This window comes from Rhamphochromis sp. 'chilingali' (genome assembly GCF_963969265.1).
Source record: "Rhamphochromis sp. 'chilingali' genome assembly, chromosome: 3".
NCBI classification, from domain to species: Eukaryota; Metazoa; Chordata; class Actinopteri; order Cichliformes; family Cichlidae; genus Rhamphochromis; species Rhamphochromis sp. 'chilingali'.
The window spans coordinates 37,344,263-37,369,048 of record NC_137931.1 but is presented as its reverse complement, the minus strand read 5'-3'; the positions used below and the strand labels follow the sequence as shown (position 1 = coordinate 37,369,048).

Genomic DNA, 24,786 nt, shown 5'->3' with positions numbered 1-24,786 from the left:
TCCCTGTCTCACCCTAAATTAATAGTCAGCATCCCAGATGATGAGTGTATTACTTTATTTAACTCCCTGCATAAATTTGAAGTGACTAAAGCCAAATAATCTGATCGTATCGTGTAATCTGGTCCATTGCCTTATTTCTCTTCAGTATGTTTCCCAAGACTCCTCATATTTGGTGGACAAAGTGAAACTGAACTGGCAGTACGAGGAAGCCAAGAAAAAGTAAGTGTGCCTGGCTGTTTGTTATTCGTACTACTATGACACACCAGCAGTGGGAGGATGTGTTATGAATAGTATTTGCGCCCGGTGGACGTGGCTGCTGAGCGATGTCTGGCCGGCAGAATGAGCTGGGTGGTCACATTCTTGCCTGGCCACGCTGCTGCTGCTGACTGTGTGCTGCCTTTGTGCACACAGCCAAAGGGAGAGGACTGCCCACGGCCAGCCTCCATGTCAAACCCTGTTTCTCCGCAGGGTGATTTAATATAGACACTGTTTGGCTAAATATATCCCAGCTCACCCTATAGCGTAGACCAACTTATATGTTGGCAAAATCAACACTGGATAAAGCATGGAATTCCTTTACATTAAAAAAAAAAAAAGGGTGCTTACGAATTCAGCACAGGTTCGTCCAGTAATTTGGGCTGTAAATGTGACTCAGGCCACTTCGGTTAAATCTATGTGTTAGTTGGTCACCATATCAGGATCTCTCAAAAAAATCAAGGGAACATCTCTCACTAATTCACTGAGGACAAATGTGATGATGTGACAGCAGTCAGTGGAAATTCTCAACTGTTTGAAGGCTGGATTCAAAATCATATCAATGATTAAAGTGAAACATTGAAATCAGAAGCTAATCCAGCTGATGTCGTCATGTGTCCCAGTACTGCGTACCAACCCTACGTGCCTATATGCACTGACACGCTTACGAGGAAGCTCATTTAGGTCAATTGTATCTGTGATGCTGTTCTGGCGGATTGCGCAGCTCATGGCCATAGGAGAGGGTCGTTAAACGAGTAAATCGGTTTTGCTTTCACACTCAGGTCATGCCTTATCCAAACTATGTGTCATTATTATAAGAAAATTAAATTACAGTGGAAATTATATGACCCAGTTCACAAAAATGACAGACGGTGAGAAAATCTAGAACAAACTTCTGATGTTTGTGTTGTCTAATGATTCCTGGTCAGACAGTCTTCCAGCTATAAAGAGGTTACAGCAGCAACATCCTGAGTTATTACTTTGGCTCGATACACATTAAAAAAAAAAAAAAAAAAAAAAAAAAAAAGATTCATGTTGCTGTTGTGACCCAGCAGCTGTAGTGCCAACCATGACATCAGGAGGGGAAGAGAGGCAGGGAGGGAGGGGGGAGACCTGTGGAAACTTGCATGCTCTGTCACTGAGTCACTCTGTCTCAAATCCATCTCACATAAACACAGTTATTTCATCCAAGCTGAGAAATCACTCTGTGAGAACCCAATTAACTCTGAGCAAACATCTGGATCGTATACACCTGTAAGAGCACTCGCTGATGCAGCAGGTAGCTCGGGCAGAAATTACAGACACTGAATGCTGTCATTATAAATCACAGCATGAAGCGTCAGCAGGGCTCAAGTGTGCAGTGTTAAGTGGAGCCGATTGTACGTGTGTTGCTATAAACACTTGTGCAGAGTAAACAGAAGCTGTACATAATGCTGCAGGTAGCATTTATTCAGCAGCCGCTCATAAAAATATTAATATGGGGCCACAGAGGTTGTGAATGTGAGTGTATGTAAACTTTAAACCACAACTATTATCATGAAGTTCTGAGTCTGAAAGACTGATTTTTTTTTTTTAAATTTCTTCTTAATCATGGTATGTGAATTTAAAGTGAACGTGAAATTTACGATGTAAAAATGTAAAGGGTTTATACAGCATGTGTAATCTTTCCCGCTCCTCTCTCAGGGTGCAGAGCATACAGCACCAGCTAGCACAGCTGGACAGTGAGAGCTGGTCGGGGCGGGCCGAGGCAGACCGCGACCGGGACTTCTTGCAACTCCTGCGCGAGAAGGAGGCCCTCCTGCAGGAGATCATTCATGTCAGCAAGCAGCAGCACCTGCCGGAGAAGCTGCTGGAGCTGGAGGAGGAGCGCTCCAGGCTGGAGGAGGAGGTGCAGAGGGCACAGAGCTCCCAAAGCCAGGGAGCCAATCAGAGGTGAGAATGATGACAGTGTGCTCTCTTACTGTATTATTTGTTTATGCATCTTAAATTTGCCTGTCAGAGTGATAATTTACAGTCAGGTGCACTTTAATGTTATTTAATAAATATTGGGTTAATAAGTAACAGTTATCATCAGAACACACCAATAGCACCATATTGGATATATAATAATAAAGACACCTGAAGACTCATTCCACATTCAAACAGATGCCAAATGAAGCCAAAGGTTACTTTGTGTCATAAATGAAGATAATCTCAAGGTGAATGGTCTCACCATAACAGTAGTCAAGCGATCGAGTAAACAAAATGTGTATCACAGTTCAAATTACAACTCTTTATACAAACATTTTCATATTTATGGAATAAGCAAGAAAGACATAAAAACAACAAAACAAGAGAAGCCACAGAGAAACAAATGGAAAGAAGTTTATAGCAAGAAAATATAAAGTCATATAGATGGAAATGCTGAGATGTCATATGGTCCTCTCGAGTAATGGAGCCTGTGAAGTGCCGCCAGTTTTTTTTTTTTTTTTGTTTTTGTTTTTGTTTTTTTTAAATCAGCTTGCTTTACCTAACACGTCATATTGTTCTACATCCATTAAAGGTACTTGGAACAATAATTTGTTGACACTGTATGAACTGAGAGTGGTACACATTGTGTTTAAATGTTAACAGGGCATCAGTATTTCCAATCTTTTTACACTCATTTGGAAATTATTATCTTCTCTGCCCCATCATCGCCTCCACTGCCTTCATCATAGCTGTCATATGTCTGTGAACTTAGCAGCCTGTGGGGTTTCTTTTTGTATCAAGGGGATGCACATATACTCACATACTAAAATGAAAAGCTGTAAATCCATCATCATAAATCGCAGTGAGCTGTTGGACTGTGTGTCCATTTCCATACTACATACTAACTGTCACCAGGTTTCCGTATGTGGTTTGTTCACACTGGAAAAATGACAAACCAAAGAAAACTCAAAACAGTTTCCATGCAGAAACAATTTGTTACTGATATTTTTATTTATTGCCCGCTTTGTTTCAGCTTTTTATCGCACAGTTTTTAAACATTTACTAAAACCTTTTAGAATGGGTTTGAAGTGTGTATAAAAATGAGCTGATCAGGGGAAGGATGCCTCAAATAACTCTCCTTACATGAAACCATAACATAGTGTATCTCGTTCACTATCAGATTAGGTTTGCAGCTGTGTTCTTCTAGAGGGAATATACCAGTGCCCTCGTAGCCCAGTTTATCCTGTAAGATTAAAACGCAGTGAGCTGTTACACAAGCCTGTCGGCTGATATGTGATGCCATACATTGAACTCTGGATTTCTTATACATCGAAGTGAATCTCCCAACAGGATCCTGCAGCAGGAGAAGAGGAATGTTCTGCTGAGACAGCTGGAGGAGGCAACACGCATCACCACCTACCTTCACTCCCAGCTGAAAAGGTGCAGCACACACTCCTAAAGTTCCTCAGTCATTGTCTGTGTCTGCTCTCTCATGAGTCACATGTTCTGTAGTTTTGCCACCACTGGGAGTTTTAAATTAAAGTGAAATTGTAATCAAAATAAAACAGAAGTGCAGACAGCTTTAAATAACTATAATAAATAAAGTTTTCATTTACTGAATTCATAAAAGGCATTATTTAGATTTCTACCCATTTCTCTCCTGCTCCTTTGTCTTGTCTGCCTCCAGCCTGTCGGCCAGTTCTCTGACCGTGTCGTCCAGCAGCAGCCGCGGCTCTTTAGCCTCCAGTCGGGGTTCCCTGGCGTCCAGCCGAGGCTCCCTCAGCTCCATCAGTTTCAGTGACATCTACGGTCTCCCCCAATATGAGCGCCACGAGGGCGCTGGAGAGCCCCTTGAGCCTCACCTCCGTTACCTGCTTCCCCCAGAGACCGTCTCAAGAGACTGCTCCATGTTTACCCCCGACCCTCTGACCCAGAGCAAAACCAAACGCTCCCACGACACCCCGCAGTCCCTGGCTTCGCTGTCCTCCCGCTCTTCGCTCTCCTCCCTGTCACCGCCCAGCTCGCCAATGGACACGCCCTACCACTCTGCCCCTCAGGACTGTCCCCTCACCCAGATGACGGAGGAATACATGGAGCAGGCGGGCCGCGGTATTTTAGAGGGGCTGCGGGCGCAGTCACAAACCCTATCACACACCTCCATGATAAGCAGTGAGGAAACGGTCAGCCCGGCCGCTGTGCATCAACTGGATAACAAGATTCACAGAGACAGTGGGGCTCAGGCGGCTTTCACCTCCACAGGTAAGCGAAGAAACTCTGTATAAACCTAACTCAGAGTTCACAAAAAAAATGTTATATTAATGGGTCAAAATGATTAAAACGGTCACTGTGCTGTTTTCTGTTTTGCTGTTATTATCTTGTTTTGCCTTTCAGCACATTTCCTTATCGTCACTGTAGACATTCAATAAAGTTAAAATTCACTCTCTGCCAAGATATTTAGCTACTTAATTTGATTTAATTATAATAAATGTTCACAGAAACCCCAAAGAAGTTGAGTTTGTGGGTAATTATCATGATCTCAATAAAAGAATAAAGGCAAAAGAGCAGAAATTCTAAATGACACAATGTCTAATCAGTAAAAGACAGCAAGAGACAACAGCTCACTCATTCTGTGAGCTGCTTTTCCTGAGGCAGGCTGTCTTCCTGAGACTCTAAAGATATGATTTTACCTAAAATGCTAAAGCCTACCTGCTAATGCATTGAATTAACTCCAAATCTTTGTAGGAGTTACTCTGAGGGGAAACAGTGCCAACAGAAGTGGCAGGAGAGCCAGGAGAGTCTCTGCAGGTGTTTCTGAGGATGCTCTGGCCACCGACAGCGGGGTGTTTGAGGCCTGGGGCAGAAGGTGAGTAGAGGTCTATTCTCACAGTATTAAAGCTAAACTTTAACACCTCCTAGTGGAGAAGGAGAGTACTACACCCGAAATAAGAACGCGTTCAGAATTTGTGACTGTGGTGTTTGCATGGCATTGCATTTCATTATAAATTCAGGTAGTTATAATCCTGTCCATAGAGGCTTGACTACCTTTAGTAGACTAAACAAAAAGCTTGTGTCCAGTAAAGTGGGAAAACTCTTTGCTCATTCACCATTTTTCCATTCGTCCAACAGGGCGGAGGAGTTTGATGAGATGTCATACATGAAAGAGCTGACGTCTGCGAGCGAGCCCACCCAGATCCAACTGGGACTGCTGTGAGTAAACAAGTTAGTGCAGACAGTGCGTGGGTGGCAAAGCTCGTTCCTCGTTAATATCTCTGGATGAACTGTATTCTCTCTTCACAGGTGGGAGTCCAGTTCTCAGTCTCTGCGACTGCATCTGTTACAAGTCAAAAATTTAAATAGGTCAATTGTGAGAGACGGCTATAAAGTGTGAGTACTTTCAGCTCTGAAAATGAAAGAAATACTTGTGGAAGAGTTAAAGTGGCAGAAGGAGATGACTCTATATTAATCAGATGGTTAGTTTACGGGATGCACAGGGAAACTGCTGCTACTCCAGTTTAGGTTAAAAAGAACAGACTTGATGGATTTCTAGTTTAAAAGTCAACTTTTTAAAAAATTTATGCAGTTTTTTTTTTTATTTTTTTTTATCATTAATCTGTTTAGCTAAATTTCCCATATCTTTTCTAACTCGTATTGAGACTGTCAGGCCACTGAGATGATAGGCCTGGTGCACAGGCTGGAGCATTGGCTCACTATCCTGTTTTTATTACATGGAATAAGAATAAAATATCAACAGCAAAACAACACTGCACGAGCTGTATTCAGCCATAAACATTACAGTTAAAAGGATGTCCGAGTACTTCGTTAGACTTTCCTTGATCTTTGCACTTTGCGTTTAAAGGCACCCACTTATCTCCAGTTTGCCTCCTGCAGTTGTTCGTGGAATATCAGGGGAAGAAATTTCACAAACTGATATGTTGCATCCTATCACAGAGGAATTTATTGAGCTCTTTAGAACAGCCCATTTTTAAAATAGTTGTTTAATGTAAAGGCAGACTCAATGACAAAGGGAGTAGAAACTTCCTTCTTCCTATAGTGTTCCTTTTACTTGAGCCAACACTCTGAATCTTTTCTGTCTCAGCACTCTGAGGACACTCATTTGCATTAAGTAGAAGTCTGAGTATTGTTCTTTTCATGCGTTGTTCTTCAGGTATGTGAAGGTGCACCTGATTTCACTGGACGGCAGCAGGGCCTGTGCGTTTTACTGTTGTACAGCATTGGAGCCACAATCCCAGATGACTTTCAACGAAGGCTTCCGCATTCCTGTCCCAGCAAACGCCCTGGCGGTGTGCGTTCTGCAGCTGTCTGTCTGCTCACTGGGACCTCAGGCTCAGGAAGAGCTGCTGGTGGGTCTGAAGGGCTCAGCTGCCATAACCTCACTGCTGGTGGAGACTGGGGTTACAGCTGTTCAGATTAAAATGTCCTGTGTTTGCCTGCAGGGTAAAGCCCAGGTGAGCCTGGCAGATTGTGAGGGGAGCCCAGAGATGGTTTACCACTGGCTGCGAGTGCAGATGTTGAATGGGACAGAGTCACAAAGGCCTGAACAGAGGAACGTCATCCAACGCAGACACCAGGATGGCCAGGTTGACGAACAAAGGCCCGGAGCCATGGTAAACATATTTTATTTAGTCAATAACAGCAGTGTCAGGAAGCAGCTGGACGGTGCTGCTCAGGTAAAAATCAGTTAAAAACAAAGACTTTGGCTGTGTGACTGCGTCTGGAGGACCTGGTCAGGGAGAATTCAGACCAAATAGTCATTTTGCCCAAAACATTAAGGTGTCAAATCGCGTATATAAACCAGATTGACATTACAGTTGCTACATCCACAATAAAGCCGCAGCCTGTGGTTCCAAGAGCTGAGCCTGAGTAAACTAATTTTGTTCACTGGATCCTGTAAGTTGTAATCCTGCTAATTCTTTTGGATAAATTCACATTCCCATTGTTGAATAGCAGCTTGTAGCCAATGGCCTGCAGGCGTGTAGCTTGTTCAAGTGCGTAATTGACAAGAATGTGTGTCAGAAGCCAAGTCAGCCTGCATGCTCCAGCCTCAGCAGTCAGAGGGAGGGGAGTGATGAAAGACTGAAGATCTTTTTTGAGGGATTAAAATGTGATGTTACAGGACACTGCATGCAATCTGCTGTCACGCAACACCCCCACCCACCTGGAGGAGCGGGAGAAGAAGGACGAGCCTGGGGAGGCAGCGTCGGAAAGGTGACATTATCCTCCTCTCAGGCTAGATTTTGCTTTGACAAATAAATACATCGTTTTGGCCCCTGTCATGTTTGTACCTTTATGAGGATGGTGCATTTTTCAGGAGTTGGCAGGCGGAGTCAGTGGACAGCGGCTGCAGCAACAGCATTGCATTCACCGCTCCCTGCTCAGAGGGCCTGTGTGCAGAGGGAATCTGCATCACCACCGGAGGACGCTGTGACCAGACAGTCTGCAAACCCTCAACAATAAAGGTACGAGGTGACGCTTTGGTAGTGAGGAGATTCTTATTGGGGGAAAAAAATCTGGCATTAAAAGTTCTGTTCATACATTTTTTGTAGGTAGAAAAGGCAACCATGACAGAAGGCATGTTCCCGGAGCCGGTGCGAGTCCGACCTAAAGAGCGGGGAGGCCGCTGGGGTCACGCCTCGCCGTTCATGCGTGGTAGCACCATCGTTCGCTCCCAGACCTTCTCACCGGGCGCTCGGAATCAGTACGTGTGCAGGGTGAGTATTTTATTTTATTATAAAAGTGACAGCATATAGATACGAATATAAGATGTGTAGTGTAATTCTCATCTTTCTTTCCTGTCATGCTGTATATCCATCTGGATGAAAAGGCCGTGCACGATTAATGTGCAGACAATGTGCAGGAAAGCCCCCCCTCATTTTAAGTATTTAAAATGTTCAAACATGAGCTGATTCTTGAATGTAATTAACTGTTTTACAGCAAGTTAAACAGACAACATTCAACCTTGTCAACCATAATTATGACTTTCTGCCACCCGCCCGCGCCCCGCCCACCTCCAGGAACATTTATACTGTATTGTTTGGTTTGAGTTGCCCATCAGCTGTGGAGGTGTCTCCTTTATCTTAATATATATAGCTCAAAAACATCATCTGACAGCTGTGTCTCTTTCCAGAAATCATGACCTAGTTACTAAAATACCCAAATAAAATCCACAAACGCTGTTGTGAGCAGTTTCATGTCGGAACTAATTTCTCTCTACTGTCTACATTTGCCAACCAAAAGAAGTGCACAGCTAGTTTCTGCTCAGCTGTGAGGGGACGACTTTAAGTGTTTACATCCTGTGTAGATTTGCGCTTTCGTCTGCAGCGCTAAGATCGGTGGGTGTAGTGCGGTAACAGGTTTGTGTTTTTAGACTAACTGGGTCATGATTTGTGGAAAGAAACATGAATGAGTGTCTCACATTTTTTGTGAGATGAATGATTTTTAGTCCTTTGTGCCACACTTAACTCTTATCTATGAATCATTCAACCATAAAAAAGGCCCCTAATTCAAAGTACGAAGCAGTGTTGTTTACATGTAACACACGACTTGGTAAAGAACCAAATGCATCTTAAATCTATGAAAAACTAATTGAATATATGAAAAATGCCAAAGACAATATATTTGCTTAAAATAGTATAGAACGAGGAATAAGCTGAAAACTTTTGGAATACTGTGCAAAGTGTCCATAAAGTGGAAATGGCAGTCCTAAAAAACTACATCAGTGCATTGTCTTCCTTCTCTCACTCCAACCAGTCGCAGCAGATGGCCCCGCCCCTCCCTGAGCCTGGTTCTGCCGGAGGTTTCTTCCTGTTAAAAGAGAGTTTTTCCTTCCCACTGTCGCCAAATAGCTTGCTCATAGGGGTTCATATGGTTGTTGGGGTTTTTTCTCTGAAGGTATTATTGTAGGGTCTACCTTACTATATAAAGTGCCTTGAGGCGACTGTTGTTGTGATTTGGTGCTATATAAATAAATTGAATTGAATTGGACCTGAAGCTGAAGTGGAAATGGCAGTCCTAAAATAAATCTGTGTATAAAAGAAAGAAATAGGACCTGGCACAGGACCTGAGAGATACATTTGGCCCTGAAGCCTCATCAGATGTTGTCTCAGTGGAAGAGTGGCTGTCAAGTAGCCATTCTTAAGGAAGGGAAACAGGGAGCAAAGGCTGAGGTGTTCCAAATTACAGGCATCACTGAGGGCCATCGTACTTATGGAGCGATCCAATTTTATTCCAAAATCTATAAACCATGGTTTGTTGTAGTTTGAGGCTACATTTCAGTCAGCAGTGTTGGGAATCTTGTCGAAGTGATGTGATTAATTTAGCATCTGATGGGAAACAACAATGGACTGGCCTCCCCAGAGCCCGGACCTTAACATTATTGAAGTAGTGTGGGATCATGTTCTTCCAAAGAAGAGCTTTGAATGTCCTTGAAAGCCTGGAGAACTGTTCCTGAACACTACTTACAGAAGGCTGGTCTGAGAGAGTCCAAGCTGTGTTAAAGGATAAAGGTGGTCGCACCAAATATTGACATTCAAGCTAATTAGAATTGTTCAAACCGTTTTTGGTGCACAAAGCCTTGCAGGGAAGTCCGTGTCTCCACTTGTCTGTAATTAACTAAAACATTTGGGCCAGTTTAAACATGAAATAAATCACTGCCATATTTTCCATATTCATAACAAAATGTAAAGAAATTAGGGTCGGCTCAAGAGTTTTGCACATTACTAAGCGTGGCTCACTTTAAAATAAGGCAACTCGCACTAAAATAATCTAGCTGGATTATTTGGCACCATGGGGCAGTGGAAACATGTATTTGATTTTAGGGTGAGCTGTGGCCTTAAAGTGGATGTTATTGTTTCTTTCAGCTGTATCGCAGTGACAGTGACAGCTCAACTCTACCAAAGAAGTCGCCTTTTGTTAGAAACACATTGGAAAGAAGAACACTGCGATATAAGCAGGTACGTTCTCATTATGTCTCTTTCACCCTGTGCCTGTACGGGTTTTTTTGTCGTTTACCTGAGTTGTCTGTGTGTGAGCAGCAGTCGTACCGCTCCCCCCTGGCCGAGCAGCCGACGCGCACCTCCCTGGACCTGGAGCTGGATCTCCAGGCCTGCAGGACCCGTCAGAGGCAGCTGATGGAGGAGCTGAGCGCCCTGAGAGAGCTGAAGCTGCGACTGGAGGAGCCGCAGACCAGGGAGGCCACCGAGCTCCCCAACTGGGCGCTGAGGGACGAGCGCTTTCGATGCCTGCTCAGAGAGGCCCAGAGACAGGTGAGGAAACCGAGTGGGCTGCAGCTCCCTTACAAATACGCCTCTCCCAGCAGCGTTTGACAGTTTTTGCTGCTTTACAGGCTAACCAAAGCAAGCAGGAGCAACGTCAGGAAGAGGCGGCAGAGAGGAGGCTGAGGAAGGCCTCTAAGGAGGTTCTACAGATGAGAGGGCAGAGCCAGAAGGAGCCGCTGCCTGTGCAGACGTTCAGGTGAGAAATGCACTGATCAGTTTTCACATTGTTAGTCACGGCACCGAAGTCCAGGAAAATTACTGTGCCTGTCAGCAGAGGCTGCACTTCAGGTTAAACTGATGTGATATATAAGTCAGCTAAAATCTGTTTCAGCTGTATGCTATGAACACCCGCTGACCCCAGAAGAAGTCTTAAATTTAGCTTGGCATCTATTCCTTCCTCGTGTTCTGAAGAAAGATATCGTGGAAGAGGACTGTTGTTTAGAAACTTAAGATCTACAGAGGTCCTACTTTATTCATATCACATATCCATAGTTTAAATCGGGAACCTTACATAATGTTACATTTGTGGTTATTTCCATCAGAAGAAAGTCATGGCAGGCCCAAACAGTGGGTTCCACTAAATTAAATTCTTTAAGACTTAAATAATCAGAAATGTGACAAGTAGCAGGAGAAGAATTTCTAAAACTTTTACTGGCAAATAAGTCAAGTTCATGCAAAGACTGATCTTTCTTCTTCATTCATAACGTCTGCAAATCTCTGACACATTGGACCTCAAAGTCTAGACCTAACTGATCAGCGACGATGCATTCCTGCTTTATCAGCACTCCAAGTTGCTGATCCACCTGCTCTTTAAGGACTAACTAAAAATATCCATCAATTCAGGACCAATTTGGTGACCATGTGTGCATTTTTCCAGCCTTACACAGCACAATGTCACAATGCAAAAATGACACATTGTGCAAAACTGACCGAAAATCTACGGTCAAAGCAGCAAAGTGTACGAAACACAAAACGACAGAACTTTTGTCTACACTGATTTAAAAGTCAAACACCAAAGAGACACGGCACAGTTCACAAGATCACTGCTGATTAGGAAGCTTTTACTAAAAACGGCATATTAATTATAACAAGTCGTCGTCTTTGCCTGCAGAGAGAAGATGGCTTTTTTCACAAGACCAAGGTTCAACATACCTCCTTTGCCGGCTGACGATGTATGAGAGCTCGTCTCTGTGTTATGTGACTAAACATGAAGTATTTGTGCCTTTTTTTTTTTTTTTTTTTTTTTTTTTTTTTTTTTTTGAGCTTATGAAGTACCAAGATTTCTTCTAAGGCCACAGGCGACGTGACCAGCAGACTATGAAGACTCAAAGCTCAAAGGTTTCACATTTTCAGAAACATTTGTGTGATTATTGTAAACACAAACACACTAAAGATGCACAGTTATCGACGACAGCGCGGCTGCTCGTTTCTTTTTTTTGAGGAAAGTGACTTTCGAACAATCTCCCTCTCTGCTCCTGTATGACTATCTTCTGTTTGTGCTTACAAAAGGCTGGAAGACGGGAACAAAAGTCAGTTTGAACAAATTCACTGTACTGTAACTTATTTTATAGTACTTTTCCTTGAAGGAAATAAAAAAGAACTCTTCCTGCTTTTTTTAAGTGTATTTTGTAGCTTTGAACAAATAGCACTTCAGTGTTTTTACATACAGTAAAATTGAATTATTGTCTGATTTGTCTCCTAATTCTTAAGAGTTATTTGCATAAAAAGTCACTTTGTAATCCACTTTTGTTACAGATGTCATTGTCCTTTTATTGTTATTAAAATTAATATTATTTCATGTACTTTTCAATATATGGATGAATATATGAAACACTGTATTCAGATTTTTTTCTTAATGTATGAACATCTGCAGTGTTACCTCTTGTGAAGATAAAACCATTAATCTGTATCTCGCTTGTAATCAGTTGTGCAAAAAGCAGGATTTTAATGTATTTATTCAACCTGTGCGAGGATGGAGGTGGTGTCATATTCTGCACACGCAGGCGCTTTCTTTAAATGTGTCACAGCATTACACAAGATTTTTCTCTAACCACAGCCAGCCTCCGATGACCCATTTGAGTCTAAATTTGCAGATTCTTGAGAAACCGTACCACAGTCGAAGCAGGCAGCTGTGTCAGCTAATTATCTTTATACAACATCCTGTTGAAGTTTTTTCATAACGCAAGGAGAGGCAGCAGATGTAATTCGACTGCAGCGCCGCTTCAGAGGTTTCGTTAGCAGACAAAGCGACTCAGTTGGATTTCTCATGGAGGCATCAGAGGCAGCGACGTGTTGACACATCTGCAATCAAACCTTAGTTCTCATGGTTCGTCTCTAAACCGAAAAATTCAGCTTGCTTTTTGTAGAGGCCCCACGAAGCCCAGGAGCGTGCCTCTGCTTGTCTGTATTTTTTGGGGGCAATTTTACAAACGCTTGTGCATTTTTCAGAGGACAGCTCGGGGGCAAGTCTGATGTGGGCCAACATACTTTTCAGTCATTCAACAACTTTTATTGTAACATAGCATCAAGGATCCCCTGAGAATAGTTTCCAATGCAGAAGGAACATGAAAAACACCAGATTACCCCCCTGCTCTTTTTGTTGTATTCAGTACAAAAGGTTAGATGCTAGGGGGGACGACAACACACTTTAACGCTCATACAGAAAAAAATAATTGCTAAAACTTTTTAAGAATAACTTAGTTGGAACATAAATTAACAAAAGTGGGTTAGAGAAAATGAATTCGGGTGCAGCTTACAGAGAGGTATAAATGCAAATACAAAAGCCACAAACCATTTTTACCCGCACCTGCATTCTCTTTAAACAATACGAACCACACACAATATAAGAAAACACGATGACAAACCACTGTGTTATGCGTCCAGTTGAGCAGCTGTTCAAAATGAACAGGCACCTGTAATAGGTCATAAAGGCTGAGAGAATATAGTATCTGGGTCAATGTTTGCACATCGTAAGTGAGAGCCCTGCTGTTCCACTCAAACACATATACATCTGTTTGTAGTGACGTGTAGGAGATGTCCAGTAAAACAAACAAACATTCACGAATCTGTGTTTTCAGGCTTTAAAATTAAAGGGGAACTATTATGTTTTGCCTAAATTTCTGTCACATGCAGTACTGTGTAAAAGGCCTGAGCCACACTTCATTTCTTCACATCCAGGGAGCCAGACTTTAAGTAGACTTGAGCTTTCAGCCCAGTCCCCGTACCTGTCCATTTTCAGAGGAACTTCTTTTGTTAGTTAAGCCACTCAGTCACCTACTTATCACCAGAGCACAAAAAAGGCACCTAACTCAAGGGATGAACCAGTGTTGTGTTTTTACATAATACAACTTTGCAAAGAAGTTCTTTTTAAATTGTATCTCTTGGTGCTTTTGCAAGTCTGCCAGTTGGATGCTGTATTTCCGTGTCTTTTGTTTATTATATGAAAAAAGCCAAAGCTAACACAGTTTGATAGACATAAAATAGTAAGTTTACATCAACAAGGTGATTCCCTCATCAGAAGTGGTCTCAGTGAAAGGCTGTGAAGAAGCCATTTGTAAGGAAGGGAAAAAGAAGTATGCGAAATTACGCGAGAACTGGAGCGAAGAATCAGTGGTAACAAATTCAAATTGGAAAATTTTTGGTTTAAATCACGGTCAGTCCATAAGGATGAGATCAGGGGCCAATAGCGGTCATCTGTAAAACATGGTGGGGAATCTTGTCAAAATTCATGGTCTTAGGAATGCTGAAAGTACCATCAGGTTTTGATCCACCATCCAATACTTTCCTCTGATTGACATTGTGTATGAGACCACTGTCAATCTGCTAAAAGCAAATCCGGACAGAAAAGACAAAAAAACCAACACGCAACACTGTTAGTCATGAAGCCCGGACGTCAACATTATTGAAGTGTGATCTTGACAGAGAACAGAACAAAAGGCAGCCGACATTCAAAAAACAGCTTTGAATGAAGCCTGGAGAAAATTACCAGAAGGTTCGTCTCAGAGAGTTTAGGCTATGTTGGAGAATAAAGGTGATAATGTATTTTAAAAAATGAGCAGTGACTCAAGACTTTTGCACAGTACTGTAGATCGCTCCAGTTTGAGATGTTTAATATAAACATGTACAAGGAGATCAGTGTATATACATAAAGTAAATCCCAGGCTGTTGAACCCGTGTATCTACTGTTCGCCCAGCTTGACCAATGTTCAACCAGGTGAAACCAGGTTGAACCAGGTCTGGTATTGTTGGGCCCTGAGTGAAAGCAGTGCTAAAGTTGGGGTTGAAACCTGTTCTGCTATCAGCGTTTTCCCTGCTGTGCTCTGCGTGAAGCGTACATTATTGAGGAGCAATTTACTAGTCCTATAAATCAAGTGTAACCATCAACTACTAGGAGGCACACCCTCAGTTTAAGCCCAACGTAGGTGCTCGAGATGTGAAAACGAAAGCTTTCCTCAAACAGTTCTCAAATTTAATTTGTTTTTTGCACGCACACACCGTTCTGCCTGTTCTGCACACTCACATCCAGAGACTGTCCTCACAGCTGTGTTCTTTTCAAAAACGCAACTTCGTGATTACCTGCACACGACGCATTCAGGCGACATGTGCAAACTGTAGCTTTAACAAAACAACATGGCTTGCACTCTCCTCGGTCTCTGCAGCTGTACGGTGAATAAGGATTGCTTTGATCTGTGAATCAGGCAAAGCTCCCGATTCCAAGAGTAACATTATCTTGGGCTGGGAATGATAATAGACCCCCTTTAAAAAACAACAACAAAACAACAAAAACAAAACAAACAAAAAACACGAGGTGGAGTAGCACCAGTGCACATACAGCATGATGCACAACGGCAAAGATATATATATTTAAAAAAAAAAAAAAAAGCCTGAGTCTGCACGTTTATCTCAGACCAACACTGGCACTTCTCTATATGTTAATTTAAACACACAACATCTGTCTGTTCACAAAAGCACCTCATCACTCTGTCCACCTCCTTAATGACCAACAGCCAATAAGATTTAAGTCCAGTCTGTGAATCCAGCTCAGAGTTTTTTTAAATGGGGATGGAGACTATGGTCGGAAGCTCCCCGATAGGAGGTGGGTTGTACTTCTCGACCCTCATCAGCCGCCGCAGGATGTCATCCCGATCACGTGGCCATCCATATACATGTGTGTTCTGGAGCCAGTTAGGCACGTGGCACTGATTATACATTCAAACAAAACAACAAGAAACAAAACAGGGTGTGAGACTGGGTGGTGGGTGGAATCAGTGGCGTGATCTCACTCAGGAAGACATGTGAAAATTACCTTTTTAGCCCCGGGGAACAGGATAGGAATGAACCTGAAATTCTTGCTTCCATTCTGGATGAATTCATTCTGCAGCTGAGTGACACACACAGGAAAACCACATACACAATTTGATTTCACAGCGGCGATGAGAGCACGCAGTTTTTCGCTCTCGTTAAGATTATTTCAGTCTTCGTTTGGACCACATTCAGGTCGCTCACCTGTTTATGTATGTAAACCGTGTTGTAGGTCCTCTCGTCGCTCTCCAGGCCAGCAGGGGAAGCGGTCACCGTCTCGTAGTACTTGGGGCTGATGATGATGATGATGAGATACTCTTTCTAAGACAAGAGAAAATTACAACTGGCAGTAAGCTACTGCAGCTATCAAACTTCTTCATGCAACAAGTTCACACTTGCAGAACGTCTTGAGTTCCTAGATGTGAAAATGACTTCCTCTGTAGGCAGATTACTCAATTTAAATTGTTTTCATTCCATTTGATCATCATGAAAGAATTTCACCGACAGTTTGCTTTTTTTTTTTTTTTTTACCTCACTCAGGTATCGCTCCATGAAGTCAATCTTGCTTATGCTTCTGAACTGCTGCTCGAAAATGTCGATCTGAAACAAGCAAAGCTGCGAGTCAGACAGTTTAACCCTGCGCAGAAAACACACAAATTCTTTATACATTTTAATTGTGTAAAGCCAGTTAACAGGACAAGCTGACAAATAACACGCAATAACTTGTAAGATATTAACAGAAACTCAGAGTCACCAACAAAATGAAAGCAAGAAATATGTAACGTGATGAGCTGATGAGAGTCTAGACTAAAAGTTCATCTGTAGCATCCAGCATTCACTCTGGGAGGAAATTACAAAAATAGGCAGGAATCACAATTTAGTTCAAAAATCACTTGTTTAAATGGATATACAGTAAGCTATTTAATAAGCTATTTATTATATACTATATTTATAATAATTGCACCTAAATTTGTAACTTTAGTATTACAATGACAAAGTTTTTTAAAATGTTTGTTAAAATCTAGCCAGCTGAATTTTAACTGTTTTTTTTCCAGCTCCTGACATTTTAAGTTGCTCAAACAAAACACACAAAAAGACTAAAAGCTGCACGTACGTGCGTGTCAAAGCCGTTGTGCCGCAGCAGAGCCACAAATTTGATGATCTCGTTGACATGCTTGTCGTTGTCTGCTTCGTAAGTGACGAAGACACGCCCTGCAACAAAAACAAACTTTTTCAGAGGCGGGATCGTCTGACAACAGGACCAGGCGTCTGATCTGCTCGTGAGCACTCACTCTGCTCCAGAGACAGCGGCGCGCTGCAAGGAGGGCGCTTCTCTTTGACTGGAACGTTGTGTCCGCTGTATGTAGTTAAAAAAAAAATTATTTTAATAGCAGAAACAAGCAACAGAGTGAGAAAGAATTTAATTGTAATTTTTAAAAAAAAAAATAAATAAAAAAAATCAAAACTCACATCTGTGTGAATCCACCTGCAGGAACTCTGCAGTCACCTGCATCTGCAGCAGTACAGACAAAATAAATACCGGCTGCGGTCTGTGCGTGGTTTAAAGGTTAAAAAAGGGTCCGGCAAACTTACAGTACTGGCGGTAAGCTGGGTGGTACTCAGGCCAGGGATGCTTGTTGACCATAGGCTCCCTGTTGAAGGCGTCTGCAGGGCACTGAGCACAGCAGGCGGGCCCCTGTGGTGCACACGAGTATGGCGATAACGTGTGGTGGTACAGGTTGGCTGAAGGCGGGTTGGAGCGCAGAGAGAGAGGCTGCTCTAAGCTGCCCATGCTGCTGTGAGTGCCGGGGAGGGACAGGAACTTGCATCTGGAGAGGCAGCTCTCTCCAGAACAGCTGGAGTAATCTTTCTGGCTCAGACAGGACGGCAGGCTGTTGGGATATCCCGACCAACTGCTGGCGAAACTCGGGTGGAGCCAGCCGCTGTATGCCTGGCTCGGGAAAGGAGTTTGGGGGCTGTACCCAGCTGGCAAGCTGCGAGAGGGCTGGGATGGGCAGAAGCTGGACTGGGGGAAGATCCTAATGTGCTTGTGCTCCTCTGTGTCCAGGCTCTGCTTGCCGAACAGAGAGCCATCACGGTCTGAAAGAGGGTGGTGGCCCAGAGGGTCGGAGGCGGACTCCGGTTTGGAAAGAATGCTGGGGTCTCTCAGCTCTGCACTCATGGTTTCATCGTCTTCTTCAGGTGTGTTGCGGTGACTGACCAGGTGGCTGATGTGACTGTGAGCCGGAACATTTACCAAAACGGGGGAAGGCAAATTAATTTCAGTCTGACTTTAGTGGAACTTCTGTTTCACGCACTTTATCAGCTCTTATCAAGTGTGATATCCTCTGTGACTTTCAAGTGAAAGCACAGCAGAAAGGCGCTGGGATGCGTGCAGTGTTTCTCTCACCTAGTAGTTGTTGAAACCGAGTAGACCGACGTGGGCAGCATCATTGGACCTTTTCCTCCTGACATCCATGTGTGTGGGGTTTGAGATGCACATGAAATTCTGCTGGAGATAAAAACACACACGTGGGTATTTAAAGAACCCGAAAATGTGAAATTATGATGTGAACAGGAGGTGTAAACAGTCCCTTGTCTGTGAGACAAGATGAACGGCAGTACATGTTGTGATTAACATCCAGATCAAAGTTGATATATTTAGTTGACATATTTAAAGAAACAGAGCTGATGAGCTGTTAAAGCCAAATTTATGAACGGCCCTACATTACTGCAAACTCCACACAGTGCACAGTAGGTAGCGTGGTCCCCCCATGGGGCGTGGTCACCTCATGATCGGAAGGTCGGGGGTTCAAATCTACTGAACGGCTACCCTGAGGTACCCCTGAGCAAGGTACAGTCCCTACACACTGCTCCCCGGGCGCTGGATTGGTGGCTGCCGACTGCTTCACTGAGTGAACGGGTTAAATGCAGAGAGAATAATTTCCCCACGGGGATCAATAAAGTATACATTATTATTATTATTAATAATAATAATACCTGCAGAAACACTCTTGGTGAGGCAGGCTGTGTAAATAAATTACACTTTCTCTTGTGTGATTGTTTTGTCATTTCTATAATATTACAGTAGTAGTTAGTAGACGGAGGTCGGATTGTTTTTTTTTAATCCTGTTTGGACGTTTTATTATAATAAACCCAGCTCAGTCAACTCGGGACCACTTTTATTCGAGGTGAACAAACTCATAAAGCACTTCTGATATCTGCCCACACTCGGTGTCTTTTTGACTTGATTTGCAAGAAACGTGCCTCCCACACAGGGGACTTTTCTCTAAATGTTTAATGGTCAACACATCAGGAAACGCACATGTGGGAATAAGGAAATGATGGTTCTCATTTACCGGAGAAATCAAACCACAAACATTTTAAAATGTAAAACTTGCCTCTGGGATTTCAGAGGTCTTCCCGATGTCTTTTTGTGTTTTGTTTTTAAAGCGCTCAAACTTCCATGAAAACTGCTTTCAGTGAATTAAAGAGAAAAAAAAGTCTATCGCATCCCCTTAGATCGTTTTTTAGGGTCACCGTTCATTTTTCCACTGACTTTCTCCACAGAGAAGCCGTGTAACCTCGTTTTAGGTGGGTTTGTCTTCCAACACACCCCTGATAGTTCCCGTAAATGTAAATCACACTCATTAAAAGCCGATCTGTGGTCGCAGTTTGCACTTTCCACTGACCCAGATATTTCTTCGTCTGCTTAAATTTCAGGCTGACTTCCTGCGGTTCAACATAAAGCATAAACACACACACACACACACACACACACACACAGCGTTCCAATAATCACACTTTCAATTTTCACATCACTACGAGCGTTAAATTAGCTGTAGTACAATCTGCCGTGACTTTCACTTCTGTCTGAGCTTAAAGAAAGAAGAAAAATGCTCAAAGACAAAGAGAAAACTAAATAACAAACTATTAATATATATATATATATATATATATATATATATATATATATCTATATATATATATATATATATATATATATATATATATATATATATATATATATATATATATATATATATATATATATATATATATATATATATATATATATATTTAAGGTGTGATAAGCGTGAGGTGGTTTGTAAAGCGCGTGACCAGGTAACGTGTTGTGTAAGCGTAATAACTCAACTCACCGACGCTGCTTCCACTCATCAAGCCTCCTTCAGGTCACTGAGCCGCGGCGTGGAAACACAGGAACACCTCAAAGGGGAAAACGGTCCTCGAAGAGTCTCAGAGAAATATTAATTAACGAAAGAAGAGCTCGAGCCTCAGTAATAATTGTCCTTTTTACCCACGTCTCCGCGAGACACATGAAAGACACTGACGCACAGACCGGAGCCAGTTTGATCTTTAGCGTTCTGCCGAGCTGCACCGCCCACCCCAAAAACTCCACCTTCACCCAATAGACTTCCTCCACACACACACACACACACACACACACACACACACACACACACACACACACACACACACACACACACACACACACACACACACACACACACACACAGAGTTTACTAATTGATTTACATGTAGTCATTAAACCTCCTGATCCACAGACTGTATTGAAAAGATGGAGGTAGCCACTGTTTAATGTGACCTGTTGGTTTTGGACCCTACATTTAAAAGCAGTGTCAGCTGGTGAGTGATCATATTTGGAAAGAGAGGATGAAGAGCTGAATTATTTTTTATTTTTTTATTTGTGGCTCCTTATAAAAAAGTGCCACGCCTTAATAATGTAACCTGAGTCTTCAAGTTGAAAATGATAAGTAGGGATGGGAATTGATAAGAATTCAGCGATTCCATATCACTTATTGATTCTCACTGGGTTTCCACTGGCTCTGCTTTGAGAGTCGCCGCCATCGCTAAGCAGCATATCAAAGACATTACATGCATGCAAATGAACTCTATGCTGTGGGTCAAATGTTAGTGACTGCTGAAGCTATTTCCCCTCTTTGTTGTGATCAGTGTTGGATTAACTACTCAGGAAGTAACATATTACACAAATTACAGACTACTTTTCTTAAAAGTAATGCAGTATGTAACTTGAGTAATTAAGTAATGTACTTAACACCGTCTCACAATCACCATTCAAAAATATAAACCTGAGGCTACAGCCCCACACACCAACACAAATCCCTGTCCTAATCAGTACACACATATGATTTCCTCTTAGATTTAGGTATGAACAAAAAGCCCACAGCACAAAGTTCAAAACCAGCACAGAGACTTCAAAGCAATCGCTACAGTGATTCGACTGAAGAAACACGAACACTGGCTCCAGCCTGAGTGCTCATCTGTTTGTTGGGCTGGGGTCGGCATTCACTCAGCTATAACATGACTCTGGCTATTCTTGGCTATCTTGCCGTTAGCATCATATCGCTGTTGTTTTTGTTCTGGATGCACTTAACGCTTTACCGTCGCGCTCTCGTCCTTTTGTGCAATAAAAATGAAAATATCAAAAACTTTCAAAGCTCAATTCACCTTACAAATAAAGAGCAGCACTCAGCCGTGAGATAATTCATTCAAATTAAAATATTTACACCTCTCTGCACTAAATCAGCAGATTAACTATTTTCTCTAACGTTAATCTGGTCCCACAGTTAGATTTTTTTATGTTCTTCATAGATTGTTAATTGGCATCTTATCATCATCATCTGAAAATGTATTATTAATAAACTGTTTATTTATTTGCAGTTGGGTGTTTTCATCATGAGGCGATGTGCATTCAAAATGCACATTGCCACGTTTTGGTGAAAACCAATCACAGCATATCAGTGCAAACACCTCATACCAACTGTCTGCATAGCAACAAACCTACAAGAGAAAAAAAGAAAAGAATCAAGGTCAAAGAGTCGAAATTCCTCCACAGCGATGTGAGAGGCTGAAAATGTTACACAGAAAACAATGACTTCAACTTATGGCTGCTGAGGGTGGTTTTAGAAGCATGGCGTCTACTTAGTTTTTCACACAGTGCTTCTGCATTTTGGTTTAGTCTGTTAGATAAATAATGTCAGCGTGTAACACGTCATGTTTTGCTGTTCATCTGAGGTTGTATTTAATTAATCTTAACACCCGAGAAGGACCAGATGATCCTAAAACTTGCTGTTAAAACTTAAGAATTAAAAGAGGGCCACGTTTTGGCTTTGATATTTGACTTTGGGAACGGCTGATCTCTAATGGTGGTCAGTTTCAGCTAATAGCAAATGTTTTGTAAATCGCTACAGAAGTAATTTTTCTCATAAATCATATGTTTGTACTATACTAATAACCCTAAGACTTCAGAGTGCAGAAAGGTGATGCATCCATATGCTTAAATCTGGTCCTGTTTGTCTCATTGGTGTGTTTACACCTGCTTTAAAGTTTATGTAAATAGGCAGGCATGATGGGGGGTGGGGTATAGATCACAAGACTGTAAACATGCAGACTGCAGTTCATATCCTGTTCAGTTTTGCTTTCACTTGTTTTTTTGGTTAGGTTTAGTAAAAGGTTGTGGTTTGGGTAGTATTCTGAGAGGCCCATCCTGCTGCAGTATTTGCATCATGGCAGACACTATGTATCTCTGAGACTGTAGCTGTTTGCAAATTATAAGAAGAATAAAATTCTGAATACAAAACTATGAGAATTCTGCAACAGAAGAATAGATTTCATAATAACTTAAACCTACTTATTTGGGGATAAACTTCAAAACAGAAGTGTTTTTTTAATCAAATTTGATTAGTGATTGTTTACATGTATTTATGTTATGGTATCGCATTTCATATGATATCAATCGCCATGTATGGGCGTGTCCTGACAGCACTCCTGCTGTAGGTACCACAATTTTCACAGTGCTTAAGTACAGAGAAAGCAAAGCTCCAGTGCAAAGAGCTGTTTTTTCCACTCTGACATTTTTTTCCTGTTTTTACGGAAATGTAACTAGCAAATTTCATCATTATTAGTTAGAAAACATGTAATCACCATTTCATTGTTTAATGGTAAAGTTACTCTAAATTAATAGATAATTAAACTGTAATCTACAGTTCTTTAATGATAGTAGATACACATCATGACTTTCTTCCCACCCAGAAAACAAAACACCTGAATTCATCAAAACTAACAACAAAACACAAAGTCCAACATCTTAAAACCCGTTTATTTGCTCATTAGATGTTCTGTTGAAAAGTTTCCTCTTTGGAGTGTGGCACAAAAAATTACAGGATTTTTTTCTAAATATGCAAAAAAAAAAATCAATAAAAATAAATTACTTTTACTAAAAAAAAAAATCATTCAGTGAAATTTGGTTCTTTTCGGTTTCACACTATCTTATTTTGAAGGAAGATTTAATATGGAGTCAAGGAATCCCTGAAAACGTAACTAAAATAACTTACGACAAGACTATTTTAAGTGTAACCTTCATAAGTAAGACTATTGATAAAGGAGTTTATAATCTAATAAAATGTTATTAGAGACACTGAAACTGCCTTAAAATCTTAAAAGCAAGCACAGAATTTTATTCTGCAAACCAGAAATCACTTGGATGCTGAGATGCCTCAGGTCAAGGTCAAAGTGTAAAGGATATGAACCCGTATAATAGATCTATAGTTACATTAGGATCGTTTTTTCCCCTTCCTATACAACTTGAAGTTGCCTCACCCGTTTCTTTATCATAGATATTCAGCCTATACCCGCATCTGTCCAGTCATCTCACTGTTTGTCTGTGGTCATAAAGATTTGATCAAATTGGATGCGACAAAACTTTCATGAAAATTAAGAGAAACCTGAGCTCAGTGATCACCTACACCAAGAATCTTCCAAATCACTTTAAGCATATTTGCACTGCACAAGACATAATGTGGATTGCACAACACTGGTCACTATATTCTTCATTTCCAGTTAATACTTGTACAGCTGCTGTTATTGTGTATATATATATTTATTTATTTATTTATTTATATTTCTTCATACATTCTTATATAGTTCTATACTGTGTATTGTGTATTTTGTTGTACAGTTAATTTATTTTCAACTTTAATTTAATTTATATATTTTATCTTATTCTTTCCCAGTTAAATTTACCCTTCATTCTAATTTGTGTTGTACAGTTATTTCATTTTTAACCTTAATTTATATTTTATTCCTTCCTTATTTAAATTTACCCTTTTTAATTTTTCATATTTATTTCCTATCTTATTCATAGCCTTTTCCTTTTTTTTCCCTTTAGGTCACGAGCAGTTGTCTAAGCATTTCACTGCATATCGTACTGTGTATGACTGTGTACGTGACAAATAAAATTTGAATTTGATTTGAATCTAAGTGTAATAAGATCATGAAGGGGTAAATTTGTGTCCAAGAGGAGATTTAGAAAAACTCACCAGTTAATAATCTACTCTTCATGCAGGATAAATGCAGTTTCCAGTAATTCCCGTGAGCTCAGGCCTCAGACTTCTCTAAACAACGAGAGTGGGGAAAAACCTGCCTGCAGCTAAGTATGATGTCAGTGACAGAGGGATAGTGATAATATGGTCACAGCAGCCCAGAAGCACCTCCTACCTGTTGATCAAAACTTCTATTTGTGAGAGACAGCCAATCAAAACAAATTTCTCTTATAGGGAGAGAAGCAAGCTATATTTTTTCAGTAGTGAATAGTGCAAAGCTACTTTAGTAGAGTTCAAAGTAGCAAAAATGCAGAGATGGAAAGGAGCAGATTAGGTCCACTTCAGAATGGCTCATTCTCTTTTAGTCAGAGTCACTCAGAGCCTAAAATAGTTCCACGTTAGTTGATTTTTGTTAAAAACGAGCTTGTAGATGTCTCATATCTGCAACTGGATGTGAATTCAAACTACACAGTTTAAATTCACATTTCTGTTTGCACAGGTTTCAGAGACATGCATGTTAGGTTAATTTGTGTTTCTACAGTAGCTTGCAAAAGTATTCGGCCCCCTTGAATTTTCCCACATTTTGTCACATCACAGCCACA

At 41.4% G+C, this 24,786-nt stretch overlaps 2 protein-coding genes across 4 annotated transcripts in view; one reads left to right on the top strand and one right to left on the bottom strand.

The window, feature by feature from the left end:
* wwc3 (WWC family member 3) overlaps positions 1–12,297 on the top strand; it is a 42,924-nt gene extending 30,627 nt beyond the window's left edge. The window contains exons 8-23 of one of the 2 annotated variants that reach the window (XM_080877844.1): positions 146–219; positions 1,939–2,187; positions 3,556–3,645; positions 3,893–4,464; positions 4,948–5,068; positions 5,332–5,412; positions 5,503–5,589; positions 6,371–6,566; positions 6,660–6,830; positions 7,340–7,431; positions 7,535–7,682; positions 7,770–7,934; positions 10,083–10,175; positions 10,257–10,487; positions 10,568–10,695; positions 11,611–12,297. In XM_080877844.1, coding sequence (XP_080733970.1) covers positions 146–219; positions 1,939–2,187; positions 3,556–3,645; positions 3,893–4,464; positions 4,948–5,068; positions 5,332–5,412; positions 5,503–5,589; positions 6,371–6,566; positions 6,660–6,830; positions 7,340–7,431; positions 7,535–7,682; positions 7,770–7,934; positions 10,083–10,175; positions 10,257–10,487; positions 10,568–10,695; positions 11,611–11,677 — 2,565 coding nt within the window. In that variant the 3' untranslated portion in view covers positions 11,678–12,297. Of the gene's footprint in view, positions 1–145; positions 220–1,938; positions 2,188–3,555; positions 3,646–3,892; positions 4,465–4,947; positions 5,069–5,331; positions 5,413–5,502; positions 5,590–6,370; positions 6,567–6,659; positions 6,831–7,339; positions 7,432–7,534; positions 7,683–7,769; positions 7,935–10,082; positions 10,488–10,567; positions 10,696–11,610 lie in introns of both variants that reach the window. The other variant, XM_080877843.1, reaches the window with a different exon arrangement.
* A 110-nt stretch (positions 12,298–12,407) lies between these two features.
* traf3ip2l (TRAF3 interacting protein 2-like) lies at positions 12,408–20,508 on the bottom strand. Of its 2 annotated transcripts, none has more exons than XM_080877845.1 (10): positions 19,961–20,508; positions 18,211–18,312; positions 17,394–18,037; positions 17,271–17,313; positions 17,093–17,157; positions 16,915–17,012; positions 16,332–16,400; positions 16,005–16,121; positions 15,805–15,879; positions 12,408–15,697 (listed from the first exon to the last, which is right to left on the bottom strand). In XM_080877845.1, exons 2-10 carry the CDS (start codon positions 18,273–18,275, stop codon positions 15,551–15,553), a joined length of 1,323 nt encoding a protein of 440 aa, XP_080733971.1. In that variant the 5' UTR covers positions 18,276–18,312; positions 19,961–20,508; the 3' UTR covers positions 12,408–15,550. The 2 variants fall into 2 exon arrangements, with proteins under 2 accessions (XP_080733971.1, XP_080733972.1); XM_080877846.1 differs by having other exon boundaries at positions 18,211–18,309.
* Between the last annotated feature and the right edge of the window lie 4,278 nt (positions 20,509–24,786).